We start from the raw sequence: 12,500 nt of genomic DNA, 5'->3' as shown, positions 1-12,500 counted from the left end.
CGAACAATAAAACAATTTGCTAAAAACTAAGGCATTAATAACTATCAAAAGGGTCTTTCTGCCGAATGCATGTTTGACGCGGTTAATCTGCCCGAGAGAAGACATGCACGACGAAACGGTCTTAATAATGTGATTGTTGTACGATAAATGTGGGTCCAATATTTATTTGACTTCTTCTTTACACCACTGGTCCGGTAGCCATCAGGTCCAGGGTTGGTCTCTATGTCGTGAATGAGCTGAATCACAGGTCTAAAAGTCAGAGTAGAATAGCTATAAAGGGTTGTAGCAAAGGTAGATCTTTTGACTCTCATTGTAGAGTGTAGTCGTGTTTGCCATTTTGTGAGATGAAGGCATCGTAGCGATGATTCGCAACGTGGTGCGAATTGATGACAAGAACAATCCAAAATATGACCAGGAAAGGTTGACCCATCGCTAAACTCACAAAAGTCACCTTGACAATGAAATTCCAAGAGAGTAAGAACGCAGGAGAGCCATAAAAAACCAAAACTTCTGCAGGGCCACAGCGCTTGACCAGTCGCCATTGTTCGCACAAACGCATCGCCTGTGAACAACAATGCTTACTAATGCAGGAATATTTTTGCGCGGTTTAAATTTATGCGGAGAAAGCAGAACTTAGCAAATGCTCTTGGTATCCAAAAAGAAAATTGGGGGTGACCATGCATTTTTCAGAGATAATTAAGATTTATTTTGGAAAGGAACGCCATACATTGCGTTGTATTTTAAAGCTTTTTGCTAATATTGTTGATTAATTATCTTTGAAAATTGCGTGGTCAACCCAAATTTTCTTTTTGGATGTTAATAACACTTGTTGAGATCTGCTTTTTCTGCATATTCATAAAGCTGCGTAAAAATACCTTTAAAATTAGTAGGCACCGTCCTTAAACAAACCATTCCTTTCCCAAACATTTTTCAAATGAGACTTAAAGGTCCATGTTCGCCTTAAAGACATTGCGCACTTGTGTTGTTGTTTTGAAATAGTTCCATCATCGTTTTAATTGGGTCTGTGCGAAGCAATGTCTTTTGGGTAAACAAACATGAGCCTTTATCCCAGGCTCCGAAATAACCAACATTTTCGTTCAAACCATACCTCTCCTGCAAAGTATTTGGCCATGGCGGCCTCCCGCACGAATGAGAGCCCAGCCTCTTTTCTCCGAGCTGCATTGTACACCAACAGTCTAGTAGCTTCGATCTGCGTGAACACGTGAGCAAGCTGATGATTCACAGCCTGGAGAGATACAAGAAGGAAGAGTTAATTGTTTGTTAGTCATTTATTTGTTTGAGCAGGTTGAAGTTTTGACAGCTATTCAGCTGATGTGGACGATGGTTGATGGTTGATGGTTCTCAACGACAATGGAGACCCTGGGAACGAGGTCAACTTAACCGAAGTCAATGGAACGATTGGAATTCGATCGAGTTCGATTAGCGAACGTTTAATAGACCTTTTTCGATATATTAAAGCTGAATATTTGACAGTTGATTTGATATTTCGAAAATGGCCTATTGACTAAGCCGGATAACGATGATCGCAGCGTGTTTACCTGAAAGTCCCAGATCTTCTGTCCAAACTGTTTTCGTTCATGAGTGTAAGGGACCGTGCAATTGAAGCAGCCCTGAGCAAGCCCAAGCATCTAATAACATAACGATAATGATCATCACAACAACGATAATCGAGATGACTAGAGATTATATGAAATCAATGAACTAAAATTAAATCGAAAGTTGGGCAATGTTTTTAGCCCATTCTTGTTGAGCAGCGTCCTTTGCAAGTCAGAACCTCCAGATTGCAAGAGTGGTGATTAGCTAAGCCAGTTAGCTCATTTGCTTAAATATATGGCATCTGTCAATTACACACCTGCGCTCCAATCCCAATGCGTCCTTCATTCAGGCACTCAATAGCGTACTTGTAACCATGCCCGACCTGTCCAAGGACATGACTTTCGTGCACCTGCCAGATTGAACAGCATGAAGATAACGAAAACTTTTTGAATGTGCAGCTTGGTGAGTGAACATTAGGCTGATTTAGCAATAGAACGGCAACCTCAGTCGACAACGGGAGAGCGCGCGGCATAGCCTGGATTCTACTTTAATCCGGCCTAATAATTACGGACATCTTGTTTGCCCGTGCCGTCCCGGGAAGAAAAATTTTAACGCCGTATCCCACAACCACGCACGGCCTTAGGTGTTGTTTCCAAACTCCCTGCGGTATTGCCATCGCCAAAACTCAACAGATCATTACGTGTCTACCACATTTCCTGTTACTGAATGAACATTCAAGTAGACCCGACAAAATCTAACCTCGCCTCTGCCATGCTGAGTTCGAAAATAAGGCCGCGTGCGATTGTGGGATACGACGTTAAAATTTTTCTCCCCAGTCCTCCGAATTACATCACCAGATCACCTGGTCGTCAACTGGTGTTTCCGTTCTGTTGCTAAATTAGCCTATTAAGGTACCAACACTGCTGTTGGCAAAAATTCAGTAAAATAATGATACAAGCTCCATGACATCAACATGTAAACCCTCTACAGGAAGATGGAATATTAAGCGAAAGTTTCTAGAACCAAAACCAAAGTAATTACTTTGGCCAATCAAAAAGGACGGAGACAATCCAGTAAACCAATCAAAACTTAAAGTAATTACACGTAGCCGACACAAAGTGCGGGAAATTGTGCACCCGCAAGCCACGATTGGTTATGGTTTCAGTTCTGATTGGTTGAAAAAGTGGTGCGAGAACTTTGAACCAATCACTGAGTGTAGTAATGCAAAACCAAAGTAATTCGCTAATTACTTTCGACACTCAATTGAAAATCGCTCTATTTCATCTCTTGGTATTATACGATTCAAAAGCTCTTGTTATCAAAGAATCCTTATTGTTTTTAAAGGGGATATACAGAGCTCACTTCAACATCCAGTCTGGCTTGAGATGATGAAAATGTATGGCTTGATCAACATGTGTGTCAGTTTGTAGAAACTTACGCTAAAGTTGCTTGAACAAGAATTGAAGCAAAAGCTAGTTTATATCTTCATTTTCTTCTGTGAGCAGCAAAGATTAAGCTACTTTGTTGGTACATCACATTTCGCCTTTATTATATAAACACCAATGACATACCAGGTGATAGCCTGCAAGCAAGCTCTCTCGCGGGGTGGGTGGGTGGGTGGGCGAGGAGGGCTAACCAGGTGAGCTTTCACACAAAACATGATATCTTTACACATGAAAGTAACTTGTTATCTTCACACATGAAAAGGTCACCATTGCTATGATTACACAATGAATCGTTGCATTGTTCTACAGTAGCACTACAAAAAGTATTAAACTGAATGGTTTACAAGGCTGCTGCCTAAGAAAATTTTAAAGGGGCCCTCAGAACTAAACGCTGAGAACTTAGGAGCCCAACATATGAAGTGAAAGGTGTTGCTGTGAAAAATTAAGGTGCCCAGAGCTATTCTTTGGAAGCCCCAGGCTACCGGGCTCCTGTTAAGCAACAGCCTTGGGTTTGGTATTTCATTGGTGTTTATATGAGAATATCCTCTAATATCACTGCATTAACTGGTGAAGTACTCAAATGATATGACTAGAGTGTCTGTGCAAAGACAATCAAGAGGAGTTTTTCACCTTAACATTATCAAAGTGGACTGGACACGTTGAAGATGCTCTTATTCCAAGCTGCAAGTATAAGAAAGAAAAACGAGATAAGCAAAAACCAGTGTTGAGTAAGTGGAAATGGATACCTTTTAAACACAATCTGCTGGTAAAAAGGGCAACTACCGGTTCCAGTGACAAACCTTGTCTTCCTTCTTTCCAAGTGACAGCCCTTCTGTTTCTCTGGGAACTATAAATGTTGTAATTCCTTTATAGCCCTAGGGTTCAACAAATCATACACTTAAATGTTTGTTTTGTACAGTTTTAGAAGTAGGAGTAGGGTGCTTAATTAACCCATTCAACACTGGGAGTGAGACTTGGCAGATTTTACTCTGTCTAACATCAGATGATTTTACTCGCCAACAGGAAGCGTCCTAGGGAATTTGAGGTGTGCAGGCAATAATTTTGAGCCGATCAAGGCAACTGGAAGTGGACTGTTTCCTGTTTAAGTTGTCTTCACACTACCACATTTATATTGTATCTTTTCACCAAAAGAGACGATTAGTTTGAAAATCTGGGAGAGACAACAGTGTCCTGGCATGCAAAATGTCCATTTCAGGTTTCCATCCATTGCTCAAAACCATCTTGTGCTTAAGCTCTCTAGTGACTTGTAAAGATGGATGTTGCCTCAAAATCAAACTGATTAAAAAAGGCCTTCTATTTTCAGCTCAAGGTTGCTTTCTTGCACTAGACTCAAAATAATTAGTAAGAAACTGAAGGGAAAAAAAGAGGAAACAGTAATGTCTATACAATGTTCCAAAGAATCTTGACGTTGTACGCATGCAGAAAAGTCCAATTTATTACCTTTTCGGGCGCAGCATTAGCAAACACAAGATACACCCCTGCATTTTCAGCATTTGTAATCCACATTTTAGAACCATTTATCACATAATAATCTCCATTCTTTTGAGCTTTTGTTTCCATTGCAAAGGCATCACTTCCAGAACCAACCTCGGACAGGCAAAAACTTCCTACCTTGAAGAAAAACGTTAATTAATTCAATTTCAAAATTAATGGGTTTTTTTCCAAATTGAGGTCTTAAGGGTTGGCACAGAGGTGCGTGTAACCTGGAATCAATAATTCCCAGAATTAATGCCGTATGTAGGTTGAGTAGGTTAATATTATTATGTTATGGCTCACAATCCAAGGTGGTGGTTCACAGGACTTCATAGACAAATAAACTAGTTATTAACCCTTTCACTCCCAAGAGCGACACTTGTAGATTTTACTCTGTCTAACACCAGACGATTTTACTTGTCAATGGGGAACCCCACAGGAGTGAAAGGGTTAAAAATCAAGTTATTAATTTGTGGTGACAGGGGTGACTCAACACTTCAAAAACAAGAAAGAAAGATTTTTTTTAAAGACATTGCTCACGACAAACACAGGATTAGTCTTCAAGATAATTCTGAGGAGAAGAAACATACCATATTCTGTGCTAAAAGAGGCAAATACTCTGCTTTTTGTTGAGCTGTACCATATTTCCTGAACAGTGTGACAATCAGAGTATTCTGTACATCACACATCACACTGACTGCTGGATCAATTTTGGCCAGCTCCTCAACGACAAGGCAGGACACGAAGAATGAAGAGTTTGTTCCTCCATAATCTGCCTCTATTTCTATTCCCATGAGCTGAAACGAAGAATAGACAACTGATCTACGAGAAAGGGCTTTATAAGAGAAAGCGGCTAGCAGTCCCTTTTAAGTCAGTCAGGCTTAAAGTGCCTATGAAGTAAAATATATCTTTTACTTACTTTAAAGACCTTTTAAAATAATGAAGAATGGTGTTTTCTACTTTAGAATATCTTCTCTCAATCCAGAGAAATACAATTTTTTGTTCAAAAATAATATTGATGAAGTCACAAACTGTTAATGTAAAACTATTATTACTTCAGAGGAGAATGCCACTTCAGTTTCGCCCACAAGTTACTTCAAAATATCCTGTAGTTTTTTCTGATTCGGAAATGTCATCAGTTATTATTTCAAACAGGTAACTGTTAATTCGCCAGATCCAAAAAACTTGCCCAGCTGCCCATTTCTCAAAGTCCCAAAAACTTTTCGAGCCTGAAAAGACATTTGTGATGCTGCCAACCACTTATTCAGACAGGAAAGTCGACCTTTTAACATGATTTTAAGGTAACAAAAAGGAAACTGACTGTGAAGTTTGACGACTCAAAGTCTCTTTGCTCTTGAAACCCAAAAAAGGCTCATAAAGTTTCCGAACTTTCTGGTCCCAGGCCGCAGGAGACAATAGGCTGCAAGTAGCCTCGTGTTTTTATACATGTAGAAGCATAAACATTTTTAAACATGTCGACCATGTGGTCGGAACTGAATATTACTAACCCCTTGTTCAAACATTCCTCTGACGATGGACTCATCCATTTGAGATTTATGGTCCATTTCTGACACCAACGGCTCTATTTTTTCAGTAGCGAACCTAGCAACTGAAGAATGAGGAGGCTGCGTCAATTCTTAAATTTTTCTAAGTATGATCACTAACAAAGTTTGAGTGGGACAATGAGAGGTAGTAAACCAAAATCCTTCGTCAAAAAGTAGTGATGCTGCAGTGACAAGGTATTAGTAAGGGAAGTCCTCCATCTCAGGCCAGCAATGGTGGTTTTGAGGCCTGACTCTACCATTGCATTAATTTGACAAACTAGATACTTTGCAAAAGATTGAAGTGATCCTTGCACTTAACTGGACAATTTATCTATTTTTTAAATTTATTTTTCAGGTGTCTATAATCAGAAACAATTATTGTTTCTGATTATAGACACCTTTAACAACTGCCTCGCAAAGTGGAGGTTGGGTGCCTGAGACATCCAGGAGCTTCCAGTACTGGCAGCCAGCTCCCAGATGGAGACCGCTCTCATGGCTGGCAAATCCAGGCAACCCAGCCATGAGCCCCCATGCGGAGGGAGAAAGCAGGCACCCGTCACACTGATAAAACAGTGGAAAGAAAGGGAAGGACAGGGGAGGGGAGACAGCCTCCAAGGAGTCCCCACGCTCAGGAAAACGCTAACGCTCAGAAAACGCTGACTAAAACGCCAACAAAACTGCTACAACGCCCTATGGACCAAGAACATGAAGAATCCTGGCACATGCGAATATCTAACAAACCACAGACCGTGAAGGTAAAACTTGTGCTCCTAGTTGTTAACTCCGTTAAATTGCATTTAACTGCATGAAAAATACAGCTGAAACCAATGGGATTTGAACCCATGACCTCTGCCATGCTGGTGCATTGCTCTCCAAACTGAGCTGTGAAGTCACACAGTTGGGAGCAGGTCAATTTACTGGGCTTCATGTGTTCCCATTAAAGGACTAAAGCATGAAAGAAATGTGCATGTTTGAAGTGCGGGTTAACGACGAAAGATTGAGGTGATCCTCACACTTAGCTTTTCAGAACCCGCATTTCAAATACACATTTCTTTCATTAGATACAAGTTTTCCTCAGATTGTAATGAACAAGATGTCAGATGTTATCCCTACTGAATGAAATGAACAGATGTATTATTTTTCCAATGGAGACGCAGGAATACAGTACTTGTGAACCAGGATCACCTGAACCTAGTTTAAAATTATGGCCTAGTTCAAACGAGTCTCCTATTTAAGCAATGGAACACAAGTTTCCATGGTTTATTTAAGCAGTAGACCACAAGTTTCTATGGTTTATAGGCTGACAAACTAATGCGCGATGTTGGTAGAACATGAGAAGAATTCGTAAATCACGAGCCGCAGGCGAGCGATTTTTAAGAATTCTTCGAGTGTTCTTCCAACATCCCAAGTGGTTTATCATGCCTATAAACCATAGAAACTTGTGGTCTATTGCTTTTGTATAATAATTGACCAATCAGAGCACGGGCTCTGATTGGTCAATCAGCTATGTTTTATTGTGCCAGTAAACTCAAGGAAAAATCGCGCGTCTTCTGAATTATTATATAAAAGCAATAGACCACAAGTTTCTATGGTTTATAGGCATGATAAACCACTTGGGATGTTGGAAGAACACTCAAAGAATTTATTACTAAATCACTCGCCTGCGGCTTGTGATTTTCGAATTTTTCTCGTGTTCTACCAACATCGCACGCGGTTTATCAGCCTATATACCATAGAAACTTGTGGTCTATTGCTTAAATATAGCTCAGTCATAGAAGATCCAAACTGTCTAAGTAATCAAAACATCATAAATGTAGGTTCAGCTTAGGACTGCAAAGGAGCCCTTGGGTTTTTTCCGGGTTTCCCCATATCACTAATGAAAAAATTAATCTATTTTGGACACTGCCTCATACAACCTCTCTTTGCTGTGATGAGTGTCTACCTTGGCAAACAACCTCACATCATGTCAGACAAACAGTTCTTCTCTGAACATTATTTTTCTAAAAAGGATAACTTTTTTTCAGTGAAGCACACATCCCTGCTTTTGTCATCCATTATACAAATCTTCCTCACTCTTGAAGACTTTCACCCATTGACTCCTGGGAGTGATACTTAACAGATTTTACTCTCCCTAACGCCAGACAATTTTACTCGTCAGTTGGGGGTGCCCTGGGACGCCTGATGAGGGGTGAATGGGTTAAATAGGCTAAAAATTGAATTTAACCATGCTTTATCAAAACATACAAGCCATGAAAATGGCTACCATAGGTAGACCATAAAATGAAATGCTAATTTAGACTCTTCTACTTTTAAAAAATCTAAAATAGTACCATTCACTTCTTGCACAAATCCCATAATACACCTCTTTTACTCCCCAAAATTCTGCATCTAGGCATTGTTTTCGACTTCTCTTGGGACATTTTCATGTCCCAGGAGAAATTGAAAACGATGGTTATGCAAAAGTCTTGGGGGGTAATAGAGGTGTATTATGGGATTGCGCAAGTAGTGAATATTAGGAAACCTGTCAAGAACCAAAGGAAAATATGTAATTCATATTGATATTAGAGCGATTTTCAATTGAGTGTCGCAAGTACTTAGTGCATTGCATTGGTTTTGCATTACAGTGTACTTCACTCAGTGATTAGTTCAAAGTTGTCGCACCCCTTTTTCAACCAATCAGATGTGAAACCAAAACCAATCATAGCTCGCTCATGCACATTTTCCCGCGCTTTGTGTCGGCTACGTGCAATTACTTAGAGTTTTGATTGGTCTGCTGGATTGTCTGCGCCCTTTCGATTGGCCAAAGTAATTACTTTGGTTTTGGTTTTACCACACTCGATTAAAACTCACTCTAACCTTGCAATTTAATAAAATGATAAGAATCGAGATAAGAACCCAGCCTCATATTTGTATATGAATATGGTGTATTGTTGTATGTCCCCTCCATTAATTAACCCATTGACTCCAGGGAGTGAGACTTTAAAGATTTTACTGTCTAACGCCAGACGATTTTACTTGTCAACTGGGGGCATTCTGTGAATGGGTTAAAAAAAATGATCATGATGAACAAACACTAAATTGTGATCGGTATTCTTAAATTGCTTGACAAAGTACCTGCATCTCTCATCATTTCTTCCTCTTCTGAGAGCACTGTTAATGGCCCAGGTATATAACATTTTTCAAAACTCTTTAAGTCTTCAGCCACTTTTTGGCTTAAACGACGGCCACACCAAGTGGGCACAAGGTGACTTCTTTTACCTTGAGTGATAATACCTGACAATGACCTGGCTGGTCTTGTCACTGATGATAATATCTGTGCAAAAAATAAAAACAGCAAATGAAAATCAATGACTTAAAATATATGCTTAATAAATCTCTAAACGCACAAGACAGGGTGTTCATTACACATTGGGATAATGGAGAATTTCCTGGCTACTACCAGAAAATCTCCAACTCATTTTCTTTCTTAGGAGAGCCAATAGAGCTTTGTCCTTTCAGACACTTCTCCAGTTACATTATCGTATTAATTTTTCAATCTCAGATATTGCGTATCTGGCATTCTGACTGGCTCACTCAATCTCAGTTGTAAACTAATATACCATAATGACCTTACAGAGAAACTGATTGCATTGGTCATTTCGTAGAAGCTGAGACAACATCCATGATCCTGTCATTCTTTAACTAAAACAGTTCAGAACTAAATGAAAATTTAATAAAACAATAATTATTCCATTTGCTCTGGTTAGATATGAGACTGGTTATAGCCAACTCAGCACTTCACGCCTCATTGGCTATTTACCATCTCATATCCAATGCGCACTCCGGAATAACATTTTTGTTTAATTATTCTTAATGCAAACCCTGCAAGGCCTGACATTCAAATTAAATTTCAATGAATAATTATTTGTTTTTCATATGTTGCCAAACAGTACAATGGAACACCACAACTGAAACTCTTTGTTGATGTCAGGTTTTAATTTTCCAGAAATTGAGCTTGATGTGAATGTGACTGACAGGAGAAAAGACAAATCACTTGATAGATAGAGTTGCCAATCAATTACGGATAAAAGTTTTTGTTATGGTGAACTTGCTGCTATGGATATAATTAAGAAATAAAGTAAAGTAATAATCATTTGGAAACAATCAGGCAATGACGTTCGTATGTTTCACAACCGAAGGTTAAGTTCATTCACTGTCGAAACGAAGGTTCTTCTGTGCCAGTGATTGGCAAATTTGAACATCACATGTATTGTTTCTAAAATAAATGGTGAGTACCGCTATTAATTTCAAATTTAATAGTCGCAGTCATTTTTTGTGAGAATAAAACTAAGCTTAAATTATCACAATAATCGGTGAGACCATGGATCGTGAGACCACTAATTTGTCATCAAAATTTAAGAAACTCTCACAACAACGAAACACTTCTTCCTTTAGCATGATCGAATTCAAAACCATCTCCCTTTTCCGAATATCTAAGTCAAACCAAGGAGAGAAAAAGAAAAAAAAACGAACCTTACAGAACGTAGCCATTGCAAATGACGTCTTGATGACTGATGTTGAACCGGGAGATGAGCATTGCATTGTGGGGCAACGAGACCCAGTGCTTCGGTGCAAGTTACGCAACAGAGCAAGCTTCAATCTCGTTCCCAGAGTCCACGTGTCTTTTGGTCAACCAAAAGACACGTGGGCTCTGGGAACGAGATTGAGCAAGCTTGGCAAAAGCATGGAGAATGGCTTTTAATCTCACCGCGATTTGATATAGCTGTTTTTTTTCCTTTTGTTTTCATATCTGCAAGAGACTATCACTTTGAGTAGAAAGTAAAGCGCTAAGATTCGAAGTATTTAACGGAAATAATTTTGTTTTTAAATGAACGAGATGTGGTCTTGTGACGTATCAAGCGTTACAACTGTGTGAGATCCAGGTTTTTCATTCTCTCACGAACGAAGCACGGCGAGCATCATAGTTTGTGTAAACTCACCCCATTAGAAATTGAACATTTGATTAAAGTATCAAAGCAACTGTTAGTAACCTTTTGATGTGTTAGACAAAATTAAAATTGCGCGGAAGCACTTAAATAAAAGCTTTGCCGCGAGTTTTTAATTTACGACAATGAATACACACTGGGAATATTGTGGCAAATAGCGCGCCCTTTCCGGGGTAATTGTCCATTTATTGTCACGAGAGTAGACTCCATTGACTTAAAACCAATCAGACGCCAAACGTAAATAGATTCTCGGCTTATTAATATCACCGGTATATGGTCTCTTTAAAAGTCAATTTACCAACAGAATATTATTTGGATTTAAATGCAAACAGAGCTTACATCCGCCGGAAAAAAAAGGAAAAACTTTGCTAGCTGTATATAATTTTGTGGGTTGTGTTAGGGATACATACGATAGGAAAATGATGAGGATGATTTGATTCCGTTGCAAGGAAGATTGTTCCTTTATGCTTTATCAAATTCTGGTTTTCCTAGCATTAGACGATGTCAAGAGAACACACGAGAGAATGTTTTGCGTATCTATCAGTCCTCTTATATCCTGGTCAGCCCTCATTGAAAGGTAAGACCACTGTACGTTTGGGAAAAGTATGAGCGCATGTTTCGGCTGTCCTTAGAGAAAATTAACATTGTGTTTGCGTGAGACTATTTATTGCTTGTCTTAAAATAAGAGAGAAAAGATTTTTCTCTCACCATAACTTGTCTCGCTTTTTAGAAGTTGCTCGACTATATCTGCTGATTACAGTCACAAAATTAGCTAAAAGCAAGTACGGTTACTTCGCCTTTTCGCGAGTTTGGAAAACGCAAGCCCTATACGATGCTAAATTTCCTAATCTCTCTAATATATTCAGGTTAGTGCTTTTATGAACTTCAGAACTTTGCAACGTGTTTTCCTGAGTTGATTCCATCCTTTGTGGACGAGGAATTACAGGTCTCGAGAAGAACATTGACCAACTGAAAGTACAAGAAAGCGTTTAAGACAGCCAATATGTCAAGAAAAAATGAACACATTGGTACTAAGAAGGCAAAACCCCTCAGTGTTTACCAGAAATTCCGATCTCCTTGTATAGACGCCCACTACGAAGCATTTATTTTGCAGTCTACTAGGACGATTGGGAATTTGTATTCGGCGAATTTATATTTGGGACAGAGTTATGTCAAGCAAATTCAAGACATAGAAAAACAAAGAAGAGTTTGGTTGTCAAGGAAAGAGAGAGAACGAGAAACCATGCAAAAAAGATTTGCGGCTCTGAAAAAACAAGAATTACACCGTTTTCGCTCCGACGGCCAAGGTGTGAATGAAAAGAAAAAATATCTCCCACAGAGGGCTATCACAGTGGCTCCGAGCCATCAAATTTCGAAACTGGATTTATTTCCAAGAAGAGAGCATTTTAAACAGAACAGGACGTCTTGTCAGCGGACCAGAGAAAATGCGCGTCTTGAATTACAAGAGATAGAAA

The 12,500-nt window shown here is 39.3% G+C and overlaps 1 protein-coding gene across 2 annotated transcripts in view; it reads right to left on the bottom strand.

Moving 5' to 3' along the window:
- The window catches only part of LOC138006725 (short/branched chain specific acyl-CoA dehydrogenase, mitochondrial-like), a 19,535-nt gene extending 8,926 nt beyond the window's left edge, over positions 1-10,609 (bottom strand). Inside the window, exons 1-10 of one of the 2 annotated variants that reach the window (XM_068853224.1) lie at positions 10,553-10,609; positions 9,155-9,353; positions 6,005-6,105; positions 5,087-5,293; positions 4,464-4,634; positions 3,803-3,877; positions 3,633-3,683; positions 1,874-1,966; positions 1,560-1,649; positions 1,109-1,246 (exon numbers count right to left, since the gene is read on the bottom strand). In XM_068853224.1, coding sequence (XP_068709325.1) covers positions 1,109-1,246; positions 1,560-1,649; positions 1,874-1,966; positions 3,633-3,683; positions 3,803-3,877; positions 4,464-4,634; positions 5,087-5,293; positions 6,005-6,105; positions 9,155-9,353; positions 10,553-10,570 — 1,143 coding nt within the window. In that variant the 5' untranslated portion in view covers positions 10,571-10,609. The remainder of the gene's footprint in view (positions 1-1,108; positions 1,247-1,559; positions 1,650-1,873; positions 1,967-3,632; positions 3,684-3,802; positions 3,878-4,463; positions 4,635-5,086; positions 5,294-6,004; positions 6,106-9,154; positions 9,354-10,552) is intronic. The other variant, XM_068853225.1, reaches the window with a different exon arrangement.
- Between the last annotated feature and the right edge of the window lie 1,891 nt (positions 10,610-12,500).

Source organism: Montipora foliosa, chromosome 6, assembly GCF_036669935.1.
Source record: "Montipora foliosa isolate CH-2021 chromosome 6, ASM3666993v2, whole genome shotgun sequence".
Classification (NCBI taxonomy): domain Eukaryota; kingdom Metazoa; phylum Cnidaria; class Anthozoa; order Scleractinia; family Acroporidae; genus Montipora; species Montipora foliosa.
The sequence above is the reverse complement of the archived record's forward strand: the minus strand, read 5'-3'. Positions and strand labels throughout refer to the sequence as shown.